The following is a 27,002-nucleotide window of genomic DNA, read 5'->3' as shown; positions in this document are numbered from 1 at the left end:
GTCAAAGAAATTATCCGTACGTAGTCAAATTTAGCATAAAACAAAGGACTAACAATTGGTATGAAATATTTCTTACAAGGTAATCATAACGAGCATAGAATTTACGAAATTTCGACTTTAAACAAGGTTTTGTAACTTCAACTCCCTGTAACTTCAACTTATTTGTCAGTAACCTGCTTCGGTTAAAAACTTGATCTACTCAGAGCATGCTCTTGGGTATCGAATAAGATGAGAGACATTGACACCAAGTGCAAATGATCATGGAATATTACTTCATAAAGAAGGAAAATTGACCGATGGAAAAGCCGAAGTCATCTCGTTTGTCGTACAATTTAGTCGTTAGTTCGCCCTTATCATCTATTAAACATCAGAATAAGAATCAGATGTTCAGACTCTGGTGTCTTTCATTTCGTGTTCACTGGGATATATCGAGTCGACATGTGAATCGAAGTAATTATTGTTAATTGAAAAAAGATCGATATATCTGAATGTCGAATTGAAGGCCATAGCAAGTGTTTTCATCTTCTCATGTAGAAGTTTTTGAATAAATTATGCTTCATTGGAAGATAAAAACAGGTCGGCTAATAAAGGAGCACAATTATTGCCCAGAGGTATTCTAAAAAGTTGCCGGAAGACGTGATCTCCAAAGACTACATACAAGTGTAGATGTCAATGAGGAACTCCAGCATCCTTTTATATCAACCTCAGGGTATTATGTGTTGAATCAGAGTGACTTTTTACTAAGTAATTTTGTTGATAACCAATCACAAGTCTATAGACATGAAAATTTCCGAGTTATGTTAGAGGAGGATCCAATCTCTGCAAAAACAGAGACTTTATTTCGAAGCATGAATTAGTTGTCTTTCGTGTATTTATGTTTAAAAACAGAAACTGAGCATCGCCTAGCCGGTGCCCTGACCTTGAATTAACTACTGGCTCCGGGGCCATAAAATTTAGACGAGCTTATTTTTGATCTCAGTCTCACTTTTACCAAAGGAATTAATAGAAGAAAAGTGAGACTGAGATCAAAAGTGAGCTTGTCCAAGTTTTATGGCCCCGGGGCCTGGTCGTCTGCTTATAGATATAGAACACAAACTCTTTTCCAGAAATCAGCAATATATCGCATAGATTTATATTCATAATTTAGGGATGTCAATTTTGTCAATAATTCATATTCGAATATTCAATAAAAGTATTCGAATATATTCGAATATTCGATAAAAAAAATAATCTGTTTTATTTTAAATATGCATCATCCTACTCTCATGAAAGGTTTGGTGTAGGTATACTTATATTGGAAGTAAAATTGTATGAAGACTTTTGTAGGTGTACAATAAGAAATTCCATTTGATATTTGTCAATGTTTGAAATAAATAATTGATTTAAATGTAGAGAAGTATAATTTTAACAAACGAAACGTATATTTATGGTAGCTCTTAGTGAGGAATCAGTCATCTAACAAAAGGCTAGATAGTCCTAACGGTATACTGTTAAGATTTCAATACGTGTAATAAATTACGATTATCTGCCTGATAAGAGATATGATTATAATCTTTGATACAATGTAAAGAAATATTTCCATACACAATTCCCCTATGTAATTAACTAATTTCCTGATAATGAATGTAAAATTCAGGATTATGCACAACCCAAGATAATAAGTAATTTACACATTTATTCTGAAATTAAGCCCTTTACAATACTAATTACTGATTAATTCTATCGGACATTCATTCAATGATCAATTAATTTTATTTTGATAAGTATACTCTTCACGCCTTTTAGACATTCTTAGATTTTATTTGTTGTCCTCGACTCTAGACCCGATCGTACCTAACTAATAAAAAATATGAAAGTACGTTTTGTATTATACATAAAGCATTATTGTACAATTCTTTAACACCTTACTCAAAACGAAATACATGTAATTTAGTAGATTTATAAGATAAGAAAGTAGTGAAAGAAATCAGGCGATCGAAATTAATCGCTAGTAAATTAAACAGGGATAATTCCAGCACTGTTCCAATCAAAATTTATTAATCACAGTACTTCTTTTTATGAAATCTGAAAAACACCGAATATTCGAATCTTAAATTCATATTCGAATATCAACTCATCGAATGAATATTTGAATATTCGTTGCCATCCCTAATTCATATACATGTAGGTTACATAAAGAATGTTTGCCAGGATAACTGTGAAAATGTAGAATTTTGTAATCATACTTTAAAAAGCAAAATTTGTATAGATTTACATAGAACATGTAGAAAACAGCACAAAGTCGCATATTTCAGCACTAAAGAAATCCGATTTCTTTAATGCTCATTGACAATCTCATTTTTATATATAAATATTATAGTATTTGGCATATATTCAATACAGACCCTCAGATCACGTGATCGATGACGCACTACTTCTGTACTAACAATTTCTATGGAGTTGGATGTTAGCTGGAGGTGACTTACATTCCAGCAGATTTGTCCAGTTGGTTGAATCTGGAAACCTTTCCTCCATCTTTTAGAATTATATTTATCGATCTGTTTTCAGCCTACAAGAGAGAGAGAGAGACAGGGAGATGGGAGAAAACCATATTTACTGAGGAATTTCCCCTCCGATTCATTTTCCCCCCTTGCGGCCTTGTCATCAGTTGATGAATTCAAAACCGTGCGAATTCATCTCTAAATGACAATCTGGATAAAAAAAATAAAAACAGGGGAAATTGTTTGCTTGTGAGTGGGCCAAAACAACAAGTGGTAAAAATAATGATGGGTAATAATAAGTACTTGACACAGATTCGTTTCTTAATATACTTCACGAATTTGACTTAACATGGATTTCTTCAGTATCCAATGCTGAAATTTCAATTTTTTTTTTTTTTGGGGGGGGGGGGGGGAATTCACACCTCTTTCCCTTGAGAGTTTACACAAGTTAAGAACAATGACATGTATAGAAAGCATACAGATTTATTTCATTTTAAACATTTATTCTGAAATAAAAAGTTCTAGTCAAACAAAACAAACAGCATTATACACTAAGAACTATTTCAAAACAAAGTTTAACTTGTTCCAGAAATGTCTGGACACAAAGAAAATATTCTTAATTGACAAATTTGCCTGTTTTGTTGAAAGTATAAATAAAGTGAACAATAAATAAACACCGGTAAAGACAGATGTAACAGGAGAAGCAAGTCACTAATATACAATTTGAAGAATTTGCAATTTGAGTTGTACTTTTACATTATTTACATTTTAATTTATTCATTCAAATTTATTGATGTATACGTGTATTTAGTAATTTTAAGCACCATATGGAGATTTCTACAATATGAGCTCAAAGAAAATATATAATGAACACCATATATGTGAAAGAAAACCATTCTTCTGAGAGAGAGAGAGGCATAAAATTAAAACTAATATAATTTGATGACAATCAAATTATTTTAACTAGAGGTCAATATTGTTGACTAAATTTTGTTTCCTCATCCACAAGATGGCTGACAAAGGTCAGAAGTTCATCACCACTCAGTAGACTTTTTCTTCAATACGAATCATTCTTTGTGTAAGAATTTTAAATGTTCCTTATTTAAAAAAAAATTAAAAACATGAGTTTGGAATAAAATAAATAAATAGGAAGTGGGTATGTGTATGATATATTCTGGTTTCCATAAAATCTTCTGTCTTAGATAGACAGAAAAACATAGTACCGTACTTTCCTTGTAAGCAACTAAGATTAACATCTCGTTTTTTTTTTTTTGAAAGTAAAACAGATATTAGATATAAATATAAAATAGATATTAGCTGTAAAGATTTATGCAAATGTTGAATACTGGTAACTGAACCCTTAGCTTATTAAATTCATAAATGATAAAGCAGAGCTTGAATATTTCTGTCAAGAATGATAAAACACATTATTACATCACAAAAGGTCAAGGTTACAGGGTCAAGATTAGATAACTCTGGTCACACATACAATATCTGTACCAGTATAAAATATAAATACCGTGATATCACTAATTTTTAATGTGGGTTAATTTTCATTGTTTTCATGAAAAGATTCAAGGATTCATGTCATCCAAGAAATGTTCCAGTTTGTAGTTAAAGTATCATGTTTGTCTACTAACCAGGAATTAAATCCCAACAGAACAATATTTTTACTTCAATCCATCAAAATTTGACAAACGAAAATAAGTGATTTTACCAGTATACCAGTAAAATATTTCAGAGATGAAACAAATTAAAAATAAACAAAATTTTACAGGTTTACCATCTTTGTAAAGATAGCTAGTAAAAAGATAACATTTTTTAAATCCTTTGTTAGAAAAAGGATAAATAAAATCAATTATTTCTAAAAATATTCATCATATAGTTTGTAATTACTACATACAGATAGTACTAAATTCTACACAACTAAACACAAGGAAACATACAAATGTACCACTGTCTTATATATAAGAACTACCGGTAAATGGTCAAATTTTCTGATTCACTGTGAAAGGAAAATGCTATGGAAGGTTTTTAACATCCAAGAACATCTACAACAAAATACAAGCAAAGGCACGGGGAACACATACAAGTAACAGAGTTTACTTCTTAATGAAGAAAAGTTATTCAGCTTAGAGCAGCAAGATATAAAAATATGCACTATGAAGCAAAGACTAATAAATAAATGAGAAACCCTCACATAATAATGACCTCAAATATCACAAAACAAGATAAAAATATCAAACGACATGACACAAGTGTGAATTGCATTGAACATGTGCACCCTGGTTGGTGAAGTGTGGAATTCCTTTTGGTCAGTCGAACATTGAATTTCTCCTGGTCAGTCAAGCGTGAATTCCTCAGCTGGCCAATCAGAATCCTGTGATGTTTCTATGACAACAGTTCCCTCATTTCATTCATAGATTCCACAATAGCATCTCCAAATTTAGCAGATGAGGTTTTATCACAATTTCGGTGTGATGTCACATGGAATTTTACTGAAAAACAATATAGAATGCAATTAATTACTTTTTTGTTGATAAAGCATCTAACATGAATAGAAATACTCCTTAATTACCAGAACCTTAATGCTGGTCATCATTCAAAATAATACTGCACTGCTTGTTACAAAATTTTTAAGTGCATGAGACTTATCAAATACAGGTAAACTTCGGTATCTCGACATCGGATATGTCGACAACCTGGGATATGTCGACATCCTTCCGCGGTCCCGGCAGTATTTACTGTATAAATGATTTGCAAAAACTCTGATATGTCGACCTCGGTAATGTCGACAACCCGGGTTATCTCGACGTATATTCATAGTCCCAAGAGCAAAATTTACCCATATGTCGACATCGGCAATTTTCTGCTCTACTGAACCTAACTGTTTGTCAGATAGGGTCGCTCGTCACGCACGGACGACTCCGGGTATCTCGACGTCGTCAAAGTTTCACACCTTTCACACCCATGTTTTGACTGCACGCTGCTTAATTAATTTTATAGACTGTGTTTGTAGGTGAATCCCAAGCCCTTCGGCGTCTTTGAGAAGTTGGGTAATATCATTGCTAAATCTACACGATTCTGCGTAAATGTACAGAATGTTATTTATATTGAAACGTAACATAACTTTTAAATTTGAAAAAGATAACTAAATTACAATGAATAACAAACACACGGAAAAATTTAAACTAAGGAATTAAAAAAATGTTTTAATGATATTTTGTAGTTAAAATGTATTCAACAGGAAACAATCCAATTAACGACACGATTGACCGAATCAGCCGTAATTCGTGCATCTGTAACATCACTACGTAAGTTTAGATACACTAATCTCTTTAAAAAAATTAATTTTAATGTACACTCTTCCAGAATAAAATAAGAAAAAAATAATCCGCATTTATTTTATTTTTTTTACCGTATATCGGATGTCGACTTTATACGGTTCAAAGTTTATAGAGCGCATTTCGTATCCTGTTCTGACGAAAAGGCAAGTTACACGCGAATGCAGCTCAATGCTGTAACTTTGTGCTGAAACTTTGTGAATTTAGAAAGATTTCGATAAAGAACAAGTTTTATAAACAAGATTTTTAAAATAACTTCTTAGATTTTTAATAAAAATAGAGGGAATTCTGAAATATGTTGAGCTATAGTCTATATCAAAGTCATATACATATAAAAAGCTTGTCTGTTTTGCTATGCAATGAAATCTTGGACGTCAAGTCTCAACTCTGATATCTCGACACCTCGGATATCTCGACATTTTCCGATGGTCCCGTCGATGTCGAGATAACGAAGTTTACCTGTACTAAGTAAAATTCTTGATAACTGATCATCTTACTGTGGTCCTCTCCATAGATCATGTATGAGACACCGTATCCCTCTGGGTCCACGGCTAGAAATCCTCCCCCCATACAGCACTTCTCCATTGTCCAACCGTCCGCATAGCGGGTAGGAGTCTGTGACGTGCTCAGGGCATCATGCATCCAAAAACTCTGTAAAAAAAGAATTACTATTATGTATCAAGATATTTACAGTTAACATCGGTATCTCCAACACTGATATCTCGAATACCATGGATATGTCAAAGTGACTTGGAGGTCCCAACCTCTAATTCCTTATTAAGTAGTTTACCCTGGATATTCTAAATCCTCCGTCATCTCAAGCATATTAAAGTATTTTTTTCTGTCTCATCGAGTTTGAGATAATGAGGTTTGACTGTATTATTTTATACCCTTACTAATTAATAAATTAACACAAAATCTCTTGTAATTTATAAATAACCCTTTCTATTTAATAAATTAAAATAATGTCAGTTGTAATTTATAAGACCTATATGTATTGTTTAATCAACAAAAAGTAGGCAACCAAACAGACAGTATACCTTATCTTTGAACAAGGCTGGTTGTGGTATGTCCAGCTCCCTAGACGCCACGTACATCCCAAATAAATGTCGGTCCCATCCCATCCCCAGACTGGCATCGATTTTGTTTTGTGTCTGATACTGCACGGCTCTCTTCAGTAGCATGATACGCTGCTCTCTTGTCGCTCGCTGATTGAACATACTCTTTACCCACTGGGTGGAAAATTCAGAAACTGGCCGGATTGTTTCAGTTCTTCCCGAACAAAACATTCTGAAAACGAATTTTCATTGATTGGCTCTATTTCATTGACTGCCTCTATTCCTGTGATAAGGTGCCCTAACAAACTAGAGTAGGACTGAATATTCAGACTCAAAACTTTCAAAGCAGAGGGTATGTTTACTTTATTCAATTTTTTTACAATATTGTGCCCTTTGCCTGTGGGAGCAAATCAACTCCTACAGATCAGTGTGTTTGTCTAAAGCTACAGTGGTACAGTTTCTCTCACCTTGTAGAAGCTGATTCATATGTCTTGGCAATATTGTTGTGTAGTTTGTAGTAGGCCAGCTGGAGAGCCATCTGGTGAAGAAAATAGAAATCAGGTTAGACAACTCTTCACTCAACCCACATATGACAGGTATACATATTATAATGGCAAAAAATGTGTAAAAATAAAATTATCATTAAGAGACACACTTACAAATGAAAATTTTATGTGATTAGAAATAGATTCTCTTGCGGTTCTCCATACAATATACTTCTATTATGAATGCCTTGTATCAGAAGAGTTCTTTTTTATTTTTATATCTATTTTTTACTTGTATATAGCCATCCGGGCTCATCCTCTTCTTCTTAATGAAGCCTTTACCGTAGTCAGGGGAGGTCACGATCAGATCAAATTCATCTGCCTGGAAAAAGAAAAAATTTCTTGAGAATAATTAACCAAAAATCAATTCAAATATCAACAATTCCTCTCTCAGGACCCTCAACACACTTTAACATCCATTCAGATCACTACTCACTACACCCTTGAGACATTTTTCTAACCCTCGAGTACAAAGGAGCCTCATTGATCCAGACAGGGTTGTGAGAACTTAAATTTGGCAGCTTTTCTTAAATGTCTTCATAATTTTATAGAGAGTAATGCTTTTCCAACATTTTAAACCTCTATGAATACGATTATGAATTAAGAACTACACTGTACTTTATCTTTTAATTAACAAATGTGCATTCACAGAATCACTCCCATCAAAATTGTAATGAAAATTGGCACTCATGAAAATAAATCTTTATAGAGTTTCCATATGAATGTATTAGTCTCCTATCTGTGAGAATAGATATATCTTCATAGTTACCAGTTTTCTGAAGTTGTTGTAGGCTTCATCTATATCTGCTTCAAAGTCTGTTAGATCCCACTCTAACCTGTAACACAATGTTGAAGTATTTAATATTACATGTAGAAACCAGAGTATTAAAAAATTAAGATATTATAGCATAAAACACCCCAAACTAAAAGGTTTGGTCCATGATTAATATATACAGTATATGTCAGTCTCTACACATTCAGAAATATTTCCGTTGATACATACCTCACAAGTTTGGAGGTTGTTGATTTATACCTATCTCTGGGGTGTTTGCATGTGTGGGTACAGGTTTTGTTTTATTTTTTTTTTTTAATTAGTTAACATTACTTTTAGTGACAAAATGGGTGTAACCTCTCTCTGTAAGGAAGATTAGTGAGTGGTATGTTTTAGAGATTTTGTATAACATCCACCTCTAAGGTTTGGAGAGTACTGAATAATTTCAAATGAATGTATTCTATCCTTGAGATAGGAAAGTGTGTTAAATTTATGCCCCCTTTCTTGATCTGAGGATGTTTGGTATCCATCTCTATTGAGGATGTTTGGTATCTATCTCTATTGAGGATGGTTGGTATCTATCTCTATTGAGGATGTTTGGTATCCATCTCTATTGAGGGTGTTTGGTATCCATCTCTATTGAGGGTGTTTGGTATCCATCTCTATTGAGGATGTTTGGTATCCATCTCTATTGAGGGTGTTTGGTATCTATCTCTATTGAGGGTGTTTGGTATCCATCTCTATTGAGGGTGTTTAGTATCTATCTCTATTGAGGGTGTTTGGTATCCATCTCTATTGAGGATGTTTGGTATCCATCTCTATTGAGGGTGTTTGGTATCCATCTCTATTGAGGATGTTTGGTATCCATCTCTATTGAGGGTGTTTGGTATCCATCTCTATTGAGGGTGTTTGGTATCCATCTCTACTGAGGGTGTTTGGTATCCATCTCTATTGAGGGTGTTTGGTATCCATCTCTATTGAGGGTGTTTGGTATCCATCTCTATTGAGGGTGTTTGGTATCTATCTCTATTGAGGATGTTTGGTATCTATCTCTACTGAGGATGTTTGGTATCCGTCTCTATTGAGGATGTTTGGTATCCATCTCTACTGAGGATGTTTGGTATCCATCTCTATTGAGGATGTTTGGTATCCATCTCTATTGAGGGTGTTTGGTATCCATCTCTATTGAGGGTGTTTGGTATCCATCTCTACTGAGGATGTTTGGTATCCATCTCTATTGAGGGTGTTTGGTATCCATCTCTATTGAGGGTGTTTGGTATCCATCTCTATTGAGGATGTTTGGTATCCATCTCTATTGAGGATGTTTGGTATCTATCTCTATTGAGGATGTTTGGTATCCATCTCTATTGAGGATGTTTGGTATCCATCTCTATTGAGGATGTTTGGTATCCATCTCTATTGAGGATGTTTGGTATCCATCTCTATTGAGGATGTTTGGTATCCATCTCTATTGAGGATGTTTGGTATCCATCTCTATTGAGGATGTTTGGTATCCATCTCTATTGAGGATGTTTGGTATCCATCTCTATTGAGGATGTTTGGTATCCATCTCTATTGAGGATGTTTGGTATCCATCTCTATTGAGGATGTTTGGTATCCATCTCTATTGAGGATGTTTGGTATCCATCTCTATTGAGGGTGTTTGGTTTCCATCTCTATTGAGGATGTTTGGTTTCCATCTCTATTGAGGATGTTTGGTATCTATCTCTATTGAGGGTGTTTGGTATCTATCTCTATTGAGGATGTTTGGTATCCATCTCTATTGAGGGTGTTTGGTTTAGGGAGTGCTCCATTAAAACCTATCTCGGATTTTTTAAAAAGGGGGAGGGGTGTTGCAGGGATTCCATAAACCTGCAACTTAGTACACATTCTGTCAATATCCATCTCAGAAGTTTAGGGAGTGTTCTATTAATACCCACCTCTGAGGTTGAGGGAGTGTTCTATTAATAACCACTTATGAGGTGTAGGGAGTGTTCTATTAATACCCACTTATGAGGTTTAGGGAGTGTTCTATTTATAAGGGGGTGTTCCAATAATACTAACCTCTGAGGTTGAGGAAGTGTTCTATTAATACCCACCTTTGAGGTTTAGGGAGTGTTCTATTAATAACCACCTCTGAGGTTAAGGGAATGTTGTATTAATACCCACCTCTGAGATTGAGGGAGTGTTCTATTAATACCCACCTCTGAGGTTTAGGGAGTGTTGTATTAATACCCACCTCTGAGGTTTAGGGAGTGTTCTATTAATACCCACCTCTGAGATTGAGGGAGTGTTCTATTAATACCCACCTCTGAGGTTTAGGGAGTGCTCGCGTCTATTGATTCCTACCTCTGAGGTTTAGGGAGTGTTCTATTAATACCCACCTCTGAGGTTGAGGGAGTGTTCGCTTGTATTTCTCACGTATGATTTGTCCATCTTCTGTATACTTCTCATTCTGCAGGAAATACTCCCATAGTCGCCCTGGCAACTGCACAAACAATGAAAACATTTTAAAAATCCTTTTATTTCCCATTCTATATGCAGTTAATTATTTAGGATCTTTGTAAAAAGTATTTTTATTATAATCTTTTTCCTTCTTTTAATGACAACTACTGGTGTCTGATACAACATTAAGTACTATTAATAAGAATTTATCACCAACTGAAAATAATTTAGCATGGAGATTAATAACCATAAGTTTATGTGTTAGTAGTTATTAGCAGCTTAAAAGAAAAAGATGATAAAGTCATTCTTTGAAGTACTGCCTGAAAATAGCATGCACAAACAAGACATGGAATCTAGAAAACAAAAAAAAAGAGATAAATAATCAAAAATGCTTTTAAAAACAAAAGGCTTGCCTTTAGCAGACAATATCAGACCTCATACAATAAACTCTAGATGTGACAGAAAAGAAAGGAGTCTCTTTCAAACAGTGTGTCAGTAATCCAGACTTGACTGTATATATTTGTCAGTGAACATCCTTTCTTATTCCAAAACTTAATTACACAAGAGTTTGACATAGAAAACTTCTGGCCTGGAGTTTGTTTGTTATTTTTACAAACTTGTAGACATCAGTGTTACTTTCAAAAGGTGGCAAGAACATGGAAAATGAATATACACTAGTAAAGAATCAGCAGAATTTGTACAGGTTAGCATGAATTTTCAAAAAAAAAAACTTTGTATCCTGGACTGTTATTATGTCTCTTTTCAAAAAAAAGTTTTATTTTACTTTCATATGTCTTTTACAAATTATTATATTTGATACGGTTGCAGATATTACTAATAATTCTCAACATTTAATACCCAAGTCCAAGCTTAAATTGAATAACAAAATTTCATTTAAATTTGACAGTATACCAAAATTAACAGTCAAAACCCTCCCCAAATTCCAATAAAAACTATCAATAAACAACAGGACCACACTGTTATTTTACAAATTATCTTCATAAATAAAATAATTTTCAGATTGTAAAAATAACATGATTTTTTTTATTTATGAAGAGGAAGTTTTAAACTTGAGTGCAATAAGCCCTGCTCCTGGGTCAGTTACTCACTGTCGCATCTACGGACGAGTGCTCACCGCACACCCCACTACGACCATTGTCATACACTATAAACTGAGCTGACTTATCAAACCACCTGTTGAAAAAATCAGAATTGTAGTAAATTATATTCCAGTGGACATAATTAAATTTCCCAAATGCACTTCCTTGGGGAAGAAGTCTGTAGCTGCTCTCGTATTCTGGTCAAATAACAGGTGAAAAATAACGGCACAAATTACAGGTGACAAATAACATCACAAATAACAGGTGACAAATAACAGGTGCTATGGACATATAGCATGTACTTTCAGTATCTATTAATAGACTAGTATAGAGAGCAGTTGTGAGAAAAATCCTTTGCTGTCAGTAACAAACAATGTAATTGGATTTAAGTAAGTATTACATATAATCTGTTCAGACAATGCAATCTCTCTTTTAATACTACAAAGTCTAGATGTAGATGGCAGGCAAGTGCAGAGATAAAAGACAGGTTAGTGCCTATCATTTTTGATAAAGAGAGAAAGGTTAATTTCTCAAACAATTCGTAGCATGCCCTTCTCAGAAAAATCTCAGCATGCTTTCCTTGGACAATTCTTAGATAATACCCAGCATGTCCTTCTCTGACAATATCCAGCATGTCCTCTTAAGAAAATACCCATCATGCTACACTTTGAAAATACCAAGAATGCTCTTCTCAGAAAATACCAGCATGCCCCTCTCAGAAAACACAAAGCATTCCCTCCTTAACAAAACCCAGCAGGTTCTCCTCACAAAATTCTCAGCATTTCCTTGTCAGATATTACCCAGCCTCAGACAATTTCTTAGATAATACCCAGAATTCTCTCCTCAGACAATACCCAGTATGCTCTCCTCAGAAAATACCTAACATGTGTAACATGCTGTCATCAGACAATTACCAACAAGACCTCAAAAAAAAAAAAAAAACCAGCATGCTCTTGACAAATTCTGAGTGCTCACTGTTTTTATTGCAATATAACAATCAGATTCTTTTCTCTTGCCTCTGTCAGCTGGTCTAAATTCAAACTACTACACCTATATGTACATGTACTTATTGCTTTCATTATATGTAAATACTCTTGTGATGCAAAGCTGATAAACAGTTGGATACAGTTTTACAAGTTAGATTAATTCCCTGTGGAACCCTGGGATGTAGGCTATATAAAACAAACAAGTTAAAGGTTATTAATTTACACACTGCTTAAGAGCAATAGTTCTATCAAATTGTCAACTACTTGAACCTCTACCCTCCATTTCCTCATATTTTCCCAAGAGCTAAAAAAAGTTTCCCACCTTTGATCTAATTAATTGTCATTTTGCAACACCTCTAATTATTCACCTTCCCCCAAAAAAATACAAAAAAAAGTTTCCCTCCTTGGATGAGTAATTAATTGTCATTTCATATACTTATCAGTTTCTGGGTTTTTTTTCAGCAAAGATGAGTTCTGACACACACAAAAATCACCCACCTACGGTAAAACTCTGTTATAACAAAGTCGTCTGGACTTATGGATTTACCTTACTACCTCCATAAAAAAGAATCAATATTATCATGACATCTATTATTATTTCACAATCTGACTAAAGCCAGACCTCTATTTATGCTATCACATGTGATAATGTAATACAGGTCTGGCTTTAGTCAGATTGATTATTTAAATAATAATTACTTACAAAATATAATGTCAATTTAATTAAATTTGCTCTATAAGGAGAATTTTTTTTATTCTTAACCTTCAATTAACACATTAAATCAATTCATTATATTCATAAATTCTTTATATATATATAAAAGAGTTTAATATAACCCTAAAAGTTTATAAAGAATTAAGAATGTTGCCCAGGATCCCTAAATCATTTTTATATCTGTAAATACTCTATATCCCTGATCATTCCAAATAAACCTTACTGTGTGCATTCAGATTGATAACTTTATGAAAGAGTAAAGCAACAAAGGAATTTGGTAATAGTACTGTTTGCTCCGTGCCTCTTATGACAACAAAAATTTTACGAGAAAAATTTCACACAAAAATATATGTTCCTCAGCAGTCAAGACTGCAATACTTCTGAAGCAGTGTGTAAAGTGAAACAAAACAGAGGTTAACACAGATAAGAGTAGGAGTATACAAGATATAAAAGCTTTCCATGTCATAGTAGTATATATATGTATTAAACTTTTTATATACTATAAATCTCTTTTTATTAGCGAGAACTTTATTTTTGCAACTAATAACGCAAGTCTGTCTGCTCACGGAAATTTTATTCTCGCTTATATTTGTATTGTTAAGGATTACATACAACAAAAAGCATATTTTGTGAAAATTTTGTCTCACTAGTAAATACAAAATAGCTATCTCGCGAAAATAAGGTGTCGCAAAAATTCAGTGATCTACGGTAGACAAAAATAATTTGATTAACACTTTCCCAGCAATTTCAAACTTTCTAATCAATACTGTAAACAAAACAAGGAAAACCTTTATGTTAATATACAGATGCTACAAGGGATTCTATATTCCAGTCTACAATTCTAAGCCACGCTGTGCACAACACAAACAGGAAGTGAAATGTGACGTGTTGACTCACAGTGGCGTCCACGCTTCCGTGTTCCACATTTGTTCCCACTTTACCGTTACGGAACACCGAGAATTGTATCGATTTGTCAAACCACCTAACAAAGGCCAATAAAAGAAGGTTAAAGGTCTACTTAGAGTGATCAAATCCTAAAGACATTTCTGCATTCCTTCAAATTCTATAAAGATCACGAAATATGTAAACAAATCATGCAGATAATCAAGAGAAAATTTCTGTATCTGTTTAATAGAAATACTTCTAATTTTACTGTACATCTCTTGCTTGTATATACAACAATGTATCATTAACTGTATTTAACACTATTAAAAATTTCTTTTTTCAAAGACATACTTTTAGGTTTCATTACAATTTAGCGACTAATTTATAAATTTGACACATTCTATTCCAGAACAACCTGTAGTCCCCGTGCCCTTTGATTATAGACCCTGTACCTTACCTGTTGAAACCATTTCCCACCATTGTGAAGGTTCCATTTTCCTCAATGCTCTAAAAATAGAAAACATTCTAAAAATAGAACAAAACTCTTAAAAATAGTCTAGAACAGAATGTTCTTAAAATAAAACATGTTAACATATAGCACTAAACACTAAAATACTGTGACCATCACTTCTTTCATTTAGCTATAAATAAAAGCAGTGCTGACCTTGGGGGCAACATCGTCCAGAGAAACAAAGAAAATTGAGGATTCTACGGCTTCCAGACTTGATCTGTTACTGGTCATTAATAGTCTCTGTCTCACCTTTTAACATAATTGATTAATAATTAATTATTTACATTATTGATTAATGATTAATTATGAACATAATTGATTAATAATTAATTAACAGCATTTTTCTTTCCTGTTCTGCATACTTTCTTCTATAGCAATACTTGACTTTTCTAAATTAATACTCTGCAGTTTAATTGTTAAAATTATACAAGCTTGATCAGTTCCAGTAAAAGACTTAAGAAATCACTAGAGATATTTTTTCTGATTGATGTCTAATTAAAATTAAACAATGATTTTTTTTTCTTTTAATTTAATGTCAGATTGAGTATAACTCAGTTCTTGACCTTTGCCCACGTGTCCCTCCTTTCTGATGTAAACACAGCAACACGAGACGCCTCTTCAACATCTGGATAAAAAAAAATCACAGGTGTTCAATTCTGTTCAGGAATACATATATTTAAAACAGAAATTAGCTGAGAACAAAGGTGTAATAAATTAATATGTAGCACTTACAAACCAGAAAATTCCTTTTAAAATAGTTCCAGGAGAATGGTTTCCACAAAAGTATTTGTATGCATTGATGCATAACTATACTATTTGTCCTAACAGAAAGACAACCTCACTAGAGGCATAATTTATCTGTAACTATAATTTTACATATATAACAACCCTTGGGTTTGGTCAGCTATGTGTTGTAGAAGGTCGTATAATTCTGTGTCATCAGTACCTTCCCTGGGTTTGGTGAGCTATGTCTTGTAGAAGGTCGTATAATTCTGTGTCAGTACCTACCCTGGGTTTGGTGAGCTATGTCTTGTAGAAGGTCGTATAATTCTGTGACCATCAATACCTACCCTGGGTTTGGTGGGCTATGTCTTGTAGAAGGTCGTATAATTCTGTGACCGTCAGTACCTACCCTGGGTTTGGTGAGCTATGTGTTGTAGAAGTTCGTACAATTCTGTGTCAGTACCTACCCTGGGTTTGGTGAGTTGTTGTAGAAGTTTGTACAATTCTGTGACTGTCAGTACCTACCTTGGGTTTGGTGAGCTATCTGTTGTAGGAGGTCGTATAATTCTGTGACTGTCAGTAGCCTCTTCTTACCATCACTGTCCGGAGCTAACACATCCAGCTTGTAATAGGCACCATTTCTATCAATAGAACATAATAGTAGAATATAATTTAAAGTAAAATACTGAAACTCATAGGGATTCATTGTAAATATCGTAAATGTTTATATTACATTTGGCTGAAATTGATTTTTAAACAAGTTAGCGTAGATTTGATTCAGTGCATTTTGTTAATGTTCATATTTATGTGTATATGTGCAATACATTTAGTGTTATACTTGAATTAGCAAAAGTTGCTTTCAGACAGAAGGCACTAAAAAGAATACACCGCCATATGTAATATGTTTACAGTATAAAATTCTCAGGTACCTTCAAGTATAAATACATGTAACATTGCTAATGTCAAAAATATCCCCACAAACCTGTATACCACGATATGTTTGGAATCTTCATATTTCATCAGCTGATCTATTGTCTCATAGGGAATTCTGGTTGTTGAAAATTGTTGTCTACAAAAGGAAAGCAACAACAGTGAATTAGAAATTATACACTCATTTTAAGTACCTTTTTTCAAAAATAATTTATCAAATAATTATGTTCAGCATACATATAAACTGTATAACAATCTAACTCATTTCTTTTTATTTCTTCATTTACCTTTTAGAAGCACAATTATCCTAAAAATCTACCATACAAACAGGTGAGATGACCTACCTGTAACCCTCCATACACATGGGGATCATGTCCTGTTGTAATGTTACCTGGTAAAACAGGTGAGATAACTTACCTGTAACCCTCCATACACATGGGGATCACGTCCTATTGTACTGTTACCTGGTAAAACAGGTGAGATAACTTACCTGTAACCCTCCATATACATGGGGATCATGTCCTGTTGTACTGTTACCTGGTAATACAGGTGAGATAACTTACCTGTAACCCTCCATACACATGAGGATCATATCCTGTTGTACTGTTACCTGGTAATACAGCTGACATAACTTACCTGTAACCCTCCATACACATGGGGATCATGTCCTGTTGTAATGTTACCTGGTAATGCAGGTGAGATAACTTACCTGTAACCCTCCATACACATGGGGATTATGTCCTATTGTACTGTTACCTGGTAATACAGGTGAGATAACTTACCTGTAACCCTCCATACACATGAGGATCATGTCCTGTTGTACTGTTACCTGGTAATACAGGTGAGATAACTTACCTGTAACCCTCCATACACATAGGGATCATGTCCTGTTGTACTGTTACCTGGTAATACAGGTGAGATAACTTACCTGTAACCCTCCATACACATGGGGATCATGTCTTGAAGATACTGAGGGGTCAAAGTTTCATCCTGGGTTTGTTCATGGAATCTACAACAGTCAACAAAGCTATCAGAACCATGTGTACATGGTAACACTCAACTTTGGTGTCATCTTACATTACAATACACCGTATAAGCATAAATTTTAGCGAGGATTCAATTTTGGCATTTTTAGCAAGGATGTTGAGATTGCTAAAATTAAATATCACTAACAATTTATTCCACATTAGAGGTTACCGTTATCTTTCTTTGCACCATAAAATTGTTAAAATTACTTCTTGCTAAAATTAAAGACTGATTTTTAAGACAAATTGCTAAATTTGCATCTCGATAAAAATTCCCCTTCTACAGTAATTCTGCTAAAGGTCAAATAAAGGTCAGGATCAAGGTCAGGATCATGTGCATTACGCAAAATAATTTTTCACTGTACGTGAGATAGATTTATTCAATTTCATAACTTAAAATCAGCATGTTTATTATTACGGATTCATTCTCTGTTTCCAATGATTTCAGCCTTAATTATCTCTAGTAAGGGTTCAAACATTGAGAGACACAGATCCTACTATTATTGCCACGGAAACCAGGAAACAGGTCCTTGTGAAAGTGGCCACACATCTACACAAAATCTACACAGATGTTTACAAGTGTAATTAAGTGACAAATCAGATGTCATCTAAATGAAGAATACACTAAATGGGGATATTTCTAGTTTATCTGACAAATATATAATAAATCTCTGACTGCTATATCATTTTTAAAACAAAATATCTCAATTTATCATAATAAATTAGAGCATTTTAGTTTACCATACTCAATCAGATAAATGTTTAAAAAAAAAAACAAAAAAACCTTCCATTTTGCACTGCAATATCATGCATTCACTACATTGCACTAAAACATAGTTTTGAAAAATACTGCCTGGTTCTACTGTATGTATCACAAGTTATTTTTTTTATCTACTGGTATTAACATATAGAACAAACATAATAATTTTATCTTTGGGGATTGTATGAACATGATGAAATATATATATTTGACAATTAGAAGTCCAAATTCCAGTTCACTTCAGATTACTTAATGTTTTTAGATCAATTAATGAGTGGGTATAACTATATATCACTCAGGATCACTTTCACTTATTCTATACATCCTTCATTATAATGATAATCAGTGAAGATACATAAAAATATATGCTGCATGTACATCATTTATTTTTACTGCTAGACCATTCTGTTGATTGTTAAAGCAATATGAGCTGCAACTTAATTTTTGTTGCAAAATTGTAATTAACTATTTAATGACAGAAAAAAGAACATTTATTAACTTCTGTTGTTCATATTTGCGATGGAAGAACTATTTATACTATGAGCTTTGATTGAAGCAAAATTACATTATTGTCCTCCTGTACAATATTGATTTCTTATAGAATATTATACATTCCATTGTACAGAAATCTTTCCTCTGAAAAATTTAATATTTTATTTTAGTCTAATTGATCATAAACATTAAGGTTAACTTTAAATTACATACAAATTTATCATAATAACACATTTTAACAGCAAAATAAAATTCTCAAAAATTCAGCTCATACTGCTTTAAACAGCTGAGAAATTGATTATACCAATAAACCTATCAATCACATTTACATGTCATAAAACTTGTACGTTTAAGTGAGAGAGATATCCTTTTCCCATTTCTAATGGCACAAGTATAGCTTCACTAGATGAAATCCCGCGCAAGCGCAGGAAATTGAATATATACCAAGTGCTACCGATAGAAAATATATTGTAATTTGTACTGACAGCCTACAGACCTATAGCAGGAAGAAATACTTTGTTCAAAATCCCACATGAAGTAGATCTATGTCTCCTCACACACCCCTTTTTTGTAAAAACTTGAAAAATAACAATTTCATTGTAACTGACGTCTATTGTGAAACCTGTTATACTATGTTATGGATATTGTACTCCAGATGCTCTTATTTCATTTCTGGTGAATGATAAAAGCCGCGAACATGCAGTTTTTACTGATAAATTGATTTTCTTGGGGGGGGGGGGGGAGGGAGATCCACAGGTTCTTGGGTCTTGGTTCATAAATATGTATGTACCTTATTGATTTGTAAAAAATGAACTTTACTTTTTTTTAATATTAATAAGGTACATACATATTTATAAACCAAGACCCAAGTACCCGTGTAAAAATTAGCTTTTAACGCCCTAGCTATGAAAAGGCCGAGTATTTGATACAAAAGACTGTATTCAGAAAAAAAATGAAATATTTGGATTAAAGCACAAAATTCCACAGCTTTAATTGTATTTGAACAATACCTTATTCATTAATTTTCTCTCTTCATGTAAGCAAGTTTAACAAGAAGTACAAACTGTACCTCGGGTTCGTTGCCACGATGCTCTCAGTAAGGAATATATACAGATTTTACCGAAAAATTTATCAGAAAAACCTACTGCATATATATGTAATAGCCTTTCGATATATAAATATATTCACAACTTATAGTGTTATCGATGAATTAACATTTTTTCGATGAACAATCACACAAAAGCTTAAATTTTAATGCTATAATCTCCCGTTTTTCTTTTTAACATCGGGCTCGATGCTGTTTGTTGTTCTAGAAGCTTCCGTCAATATTAAGATCGGTGAATGATGAAAATAATTTGCACATTTCCCTTTTCGATCGGTTATCACAACTTCTTTCTTTTATATCATTTAAATCAAGTTTTGATTAAATAATTCAGCGATGACATTTTATGAAATAAATAAACGATTGCTTGTTGTCAGTTTCATTAAAAATTGCCAGTAACTTAGATCCGCAAACCGGAAATGCCACCATACTCACGTTTTTGCTATTTCATGATTGTTTATAGAAAATGAAAGTAGACTTTTAATTTAATGTACGATACTTACTATGCGAGTGAAATCTAAATATAGTTTACGGACATCATCTTGTATCTAGTGTATTGTTAGATGAATAAGTAAGAACCCTGGTGCAGCCGTTTCAGAGTTTATTTGCAAAATTTATTAATTTATAAGTATAGATTATTACATGCAGTTACAAACTGCTGCATGTTTCATGATTTAATTTATTACTAAAACTGTTAAACACTCTTGAAACAATGACTTTTGCTTTAGATCAACTTCTTTGATGTGAGAGGTCTGAACTTGGATTGGGGTCTGTGAGGGGTAAAATAGTGGGGCCCCAGTGGGGACCAGTACTGAGATTGCAAGAGGATGTGGCCAACTTGATTCTAGTTTATAGGTCGATCACTAATTCATGGACCTTAGACGTATGTACAATTTATATTAACTGTGATTAATGTCTTGTTCTTTCTGAGTACATGCAACATCAATATCTCGTATATATACGTAAACAGAAAAAGTACATCGTAGCATACATCACATGAAGATTTCACCCTGCATCAGCTGATGTTGATATATAAACATCAGACAAAATCTATCAATAAGTGCATCAATAGGTCATTTCATGTCACTGCGTACAGTTTAACGACAAAATTAGGTCATCTCACCTGTAGAAATACCTGACCTCTACAAGAGATAAGTCAGTCTTATGTCAATAGCATGTTAATATTTGGTCAAATTAGATAATAAAAACTAGAGGGCTCTGCAATGTGCAATAGATCTAACGTATCATGCCCACTTAAATCAGAGACCTCTTCCTTAATTGAAGAGGTTAATCAGGCCAACTTCCTTGTATAGCTACTCAGATTGTGTCAATAGCAGAAATTCTGACCTATGTAATAATCCTTTACATGGACATCTCTTAATTAGTGTTATGAAACTCTGCATGCTTTTATACACATTAGAAGTATGCATGTACTTCTAGAATCTTCCTCATCAACAGAATGCCAATATACAGATACACACTGGTTCCTCTATTCTGTATAAACATAAATTAGAGCTGATCTAATGAACTTAGAAAAAAATCAATCAACTGTACTTTAAAATGGCTGATTCCCTATAGTGCATGTAATAGCTAACGGGTCTCTTAATGTCACGTTATATCACACAGTGCCATGGTTCTGATTAAATAGACTCCACACTCTATACACATTAAACATAGGTGTAGTCATAAAATATTATTATACAATCACAAGAAGACCTTCATGGTTGAATTGGGAAAAAAATTGGGCTGCAGTTCCAGAAGATTCCATGATGGAGTTAGAAAATAAACAGGTCTAGTTTCACTTGACAGACTTGCATAATCAGTAAACAAAAACTATACCTGCTAGACAACCAGACTGGCTCATGACATTACTCTTAGATTTAATGTATTCTATACTGGTAATTTATTGGGTGGAAAGGAAAAGGGGTGTTGAAGTGTTTTGTTTAGTCTGGAAAACTTCAAAGGTCTTAAATATTAACTTTTTAAGCATATGTTATTTATATTAAATACAATTTTGCCAAAATAAATGGCTTTCTTAATTTTCTCGCAAATAACAGCAGAAATGTTTTACCCTGTTTAACAGTAAAACAATCAATCATGTCAATTGTCCATCTCATGGAGACGACACAGTACTGATTTAAAATTGATTTCATTTATCACAAACTCCTATTTATCCCAAAGTACCCTTATTCTAAACAACTCCCAAACCTATTCCCTGCACCTCCCCCATAATTCCAAATAGTGTATGTACATGTAGGTCACTGCACCAGATATATAAATCTAAAGGTCAATATATCAGTATAATAGAGGTTTTAATTCACTTTCTGTGGCTTTGTTGTCCTGTCTTTTAAATTGATTGTTTAAAAGCTCTAGATCTACACCGACCTTTAACAACAAAGAACTGTAAGAAATAGCCTTCTGAACACCCTACGCAGTTCATTTATGTGAACAATTCAATTACTTGATTACACGACTGCATTCCTTTATCATCAAATGAGAACCATCATCAATTAAGAACTATCGTCAAATGGTAAAAGACAGAGAATCTGTGATACACAGTACACCCACAGGCAGGCTTGTACTTCACACTGTATTATAACATCATGTACTTGGTTTGCCCCCAAGGAAATAGTGTATTCATGGAAACATAACTGGCTTTGTAAGGTTGTCCAAGTCAAAGCTACAATATACTGTACTTGAACAGAAACAGTGACAAGCAAGACTGTTTGACCCTAAAATTAGTAGCCCATGTAATACTTCACTTTAAAAAGAAACTTTGTATTTCAGTTAATATTATGCTCCTATTCCTCTTATCTTTGCAATTTAATAATTTGATATATGTCACCTATAAAATCATCAAAGTTTAACATAGTTTTCAGATTATAATTCATGATAATTTATCAACTGAGTCACTTGGGCTCTCTGGTTATACATGTACTCAACTGTATAATTTTAGGTACTCAAACTATCTGATTATTGACTCATCTGACGACACAGGTATCAGGCTAGCCACCAGGGCTCTCTGGTTATACTTGTACTCAACTGCAGAACTAGGGAGTCAAATTAGCTACTCAATCTATCTTAAAATACTCACCTGAGCACATAGTATATCAAGTTAGCGGCTCGAGCAACCTGGTTATTTGTGGGCAAGTCCCGACGATCCGTGGCATAACAATTCACTTTTACTGAAATCAAAAATGCCAAAAAACAAATAATATACCATAATTAAATCAGTTGTTCAAAGTAACTCAGTTATACGATTTTTTTTTACAATAATTAGGTGTGTTTTTAACCTGCACATGGTTCCCTGTTGACAAGATAAGCATATTTAAGCCAGTATTCTATCAGCCAATTATCCTTGGTGGCAGCCCTATAAACAAACAAACAAACAAACAAATAAACAAATAAACACACAATCAAACATAAACAAGAAAATCAGAAAGAGACATAAAACACCAATGAGAAGTACTTCAGTGATCAATAATTTTAATTTAATTTGCATGCTCAAGAACAATACAGTGAAACCTTTGATATCTGGAACTTGTTTTATGCAATTTTTAAATGCAACATTAACATAATTATATCTTTAAAAAGATAAACAATGTGCCTTGGTTAAAACCTTCTTAAAACATAACTTGGTGAAAAGGGCAGCATCTCAATTATCAACAGAAAATTTACCAACAATGTACTATATGTATAATAAACTTTTAAAGTACAAAGACTGATAAAATACATAAAGACTGACCTATCACATAGATATTTATGTAGCTTTGGTCCCTCTTTTTCTTTGAATTCCAACACAGAGGTGGTCAAATGCATGTAATCTTCGTCTGACAGAATAGGTTTCATAGAAGCAAGGTACCTAAAGAGAAATCATTACATTTAATTTACATGTTTTTTTTGTGGAGTGGGGTGGGAAAGAGGTGGAGGGGCACTGTCCCACAACATAACTGTCAAGTGTTATCATGGCAATCATGGGGGGGGGGGGGGGACCTGGTATGACATACCTGTCTAGTGTTGTGTTGAGTTTAGGGACTGGTAGTTTAGGCAGCATTGGTTGGAAGTAATACGTAGGGTATTGGCCATTCCCTCTCAATGCATTCAGCATCAATGCCCACATCTAAACAAACCATATCAAATATTAAGTTGAATTTAATCAAATTGCAATGCAGTACTCAAGAATATATACTAAGGTATCTGTGGACAATCAATCAGTGGACAAAATGATTAGCCATAAACATATATAGGTCTATATTTTTCAAAAGAACAAGAGCTGACTTGATTTTCCTAGAAAGTTTTTAGAATACATAACTTAACATGGCAATGACATATTACTCAAATGTCTAAATTAGCTTCTTTTTTTGTTCTTTATACAAAAAAGTGTGTTAAATTTATTTTCTTTAATATCTATTTAAAAACAAACCTGATCAAATTTAAAATATTTTAATCATTTCTGCATCCAACATTTTTTTTAAACAAGATGTGTTTGTGAAACACTATGCACCCGGCAACAACAAAGTTCGAAAAAGCTATTTTTAGCATATAGGTCACAGTCAAGGTCACAAGATCATTGACCTTAGTGTCATTTGAAAGAGCTTAATTAGTGGAGTATGCATACCAAATATGAAGTCTCTATCTCTCATGGTTCAAAAGTTATGGCGAAGGTTAAAGTTGACAACAGACAGACAAACAGACAGACAGGACAAAAACAATATGTGCCCCCGATCTATCGATCCAGGCGCATAAAAATGCATTTTGTGTTATAACTCTTGACTACTTATAATCACTGAACCATAGTTTGTATAATTATACTTCCTACTTATGACATATACAATGTACATATACAACTTATCAATCACCTTGTTATAAACCTTGATCATGTTGATAGATCTCTGTTATATTTCATTTCAGATGTATTAACCATTTAGACATCTATCTACATCTATAGCCTACTAGCAGAAACAGAACTTGTGGACAGAAAACTTACATCATTAATGTTTTTCCAGAATGTTTCACTGCATGCTTTCAACTTATACACAGTGTATGCATTGAAAATGCAGCTTTTTGAAAACAGAAAAAAATCTTTGCATTTCTTCCTACTGAAATCATCCCTCAAACTGCTCTTGATGAAATGCAGATTTATTTTATTCTCTCTCAAAATTGGAAAATTCAGATGAACAATAACTATCATTAAAGCCAAATGTATGCAATCACAGCATGATTACATAACATGTACAAGTGCCTTCGAGTTGCACTCTAGCTGAGACAGACATGATTTCTCACGTGCTATAAAGCGCAAAAGTATTCAGATTTCATATCAATCATAATTTTTCAAGCAATTTTTAATCATCTTTTTAAACGCATTTGCCAAAACATGATCAAATGAGACCAAAATATTTATGCAGGGGACGTAATTACCTTGGTAGCCATGCTTTTTGGGTTTGTCATCCAGCCCTGATAGTTTAGTAGCATCCTGAACAATAAAATCCTCATTAAAAAGAAAATTTTCACAAATCCGAACCCCACGATAAACCCCAGCATCGCTGTGTTCATCTGGTAAGGCAAACCCGACAAGCTCATCCATTTCTCTCCAAAATCAACGTAATTCTTCAGTGGCTCAGAAAATACAACGAATAAAATCGCTGAGAGAAAACCGACTGCCGAAGCTTCGCTAAACTTTCGGTAAGAAATCAAACGACTTGTGTCACCCAAAAACGGGGCAATAGCGGGTAGGGTGGGCATGATTTAGCGGGAAACAAGCAACGCTCCACTGTCATGTACACAGTCTTGCTTGTCCGCTCATAATATTTACCAACGCTCGGGAGTTTTCCCAGAGAGATAGATAAAATTAGATAGGTTCCGAATGAAGAAATGACGAATGGTTTGCTGTGACAACGCCCACAAACGTGTTGCGGTCACGTGTGACGGTGTAAAATATGCTTTTCTAGAATTATCTCGTGTTTCTATGTGGTGGCTACCTCTCTCGACACCCCCACCCGTTAATTTTTTTTGTACATTACATGTACACGTTTTACCAATTATAACAATCCCAAAAATAATGCAGGAGCGGATCAAGAATTTTTTTGAGGGGTCAAAGTCCAATATCACTAATGGCAAGTTGGTTGTACTGACTAATGGCAAGTTATACATTTAGATCTATATAGATGCGATATATTTGGTGGTTTGAAATGTTTATTTTAAAATACATGCGGATATTACCTATTCAAGGTCGGCATAAACTAAATTTTGTAAACATTTCCCCCCTCAATTTTACAAATGGAAAATTGGTGGTAGTGTTGGGGGGGGGGGGGGGGGGAGGGGGGTTTATCTTAATCCGCCACGTACAGTTCTAGCTGTCAGCGCCTAAAGTTTGTTTTTTCCTTTCATCAGAACATTAAAATGTCTACAATAACTCAAAAATATCAACAAATAAACTAAACTGACAATTAAAAGAAAGCGGAAAAACCCAACATTAATCCTGGTGTCATCTCTGGGAGAAAATCTAGATTTTGACTTTCAGAGAGATATAACCGTCTAAAACAGGCACTTCTATTAATTATCATTAGAAAGCATATATATATATATATATATATATATATATATATATATATATATATATATATATATATATATATATATATATATATATATGCTCACTGATAAGTTTCTTTCAATCATTTAATTTAAAAAGCTACATCTGAATATTCTGCCGATTTTAAACTGCGCAGTTCAACAAATTTAATGTGATTTGTTATACATGTATATCGATTTATCAATACTTTGTTGTTCCATGTAAATAAACACAAAAGCCCGTTTGTCATTAGCTGGTATGTTATGTAAATACATGTATATATATTCAGCTCACCAACTCTAATGATAATAATGAAACTGCTTGTTTGGATCAAACGATGAATGACAACTATGCCGTTTCTTTGGGGTTGTTTTTTGTTTTGGTTATTTTTTTTTGGGGGGGGGGGGTACTTAAATTTTGGTTCGCTGAACATGGCGATATATGCATTATCATTATTTTTTTAATTGGGGAGGGGGTTGGACTGGCACTTAAAAAGATAATTCATGAAAAGTAAATCTTCCACACTATTTTTCTTGAATCTTTGCGAATTTCCCTACA

At 33.6% G+C, this 27,002-nt stretch overlaps 1 protein-coding gene across 1 annotated transcript; it reads right to left on the bottom strand.

The window, feature by feature from the left end:
- Positions 1 to 2,945: 2,945 nt before the first annotated feature.
- On the bottom strand, positions 2,946 to 25,699 carry LOC133177843 (carnitine O-palmitoyltransferase 1, liver isoform-like). Its single transcript, XM_061312728.1, has 19 exons — positions 25,292 to 25,699; positions 23,881 to 23,993; positions 23,619 to 23,735; positions 23,167 to 23,243; positions 22,968 to 23,058; positions 17,423 to 17,503; positions 16,547 to 16,633; positions 16,090 to 16,205; positions 15,405 to 15,466; positions 14,995 to 15,090; positions 14,788 to 14,837; positions 14,343 to 14,427; positions 10,584 to 10,687; positions 8,197 to 8,263; positions 7,660 to 7,749; positions 7,350 to 7,420; positions 6,865 to 7,114; positions 6,322 to 6,475; positions 2,946 to 4,978 (listed from the first exon to the last, which is right to left on the bottom strand). Exons 1-19 carry the CDS (start codon positions 25,613 to 25,615, stop codon positions 4,872 to 4,874), a joined length of 2,142 nt encoding a protein of 713 aa, XP_061168712.1. The 5' UTR covers positions 25,616 to 25,699; the 3' UTR covers positions 2,946 to 4,871.
- Positions 25,700 to 27,002: the final 1,303 nt, after the last annotated feature.

The sequence above is a fragment of the Saccostrea echinata genome, unplaced genomic scaffold (genome assembly GCF_033153115.1).
Source record: "Saccostrea echinata isolate AGI-Se365-2 ecotype Australia unplaced genomic scaffold, CSIRO_AGI_Sech_v1 ptg000002l, whole genome shotgun sequence".
NCBI lineage: Eukaryota > Metazoa > Mollusca > Bivalvia > Ostreida > Ostreidae > Saccostrea > Saccostrea echinata.
This window is presented reverse-complemented; position numbering and strand designations above follow the sequence as displayed.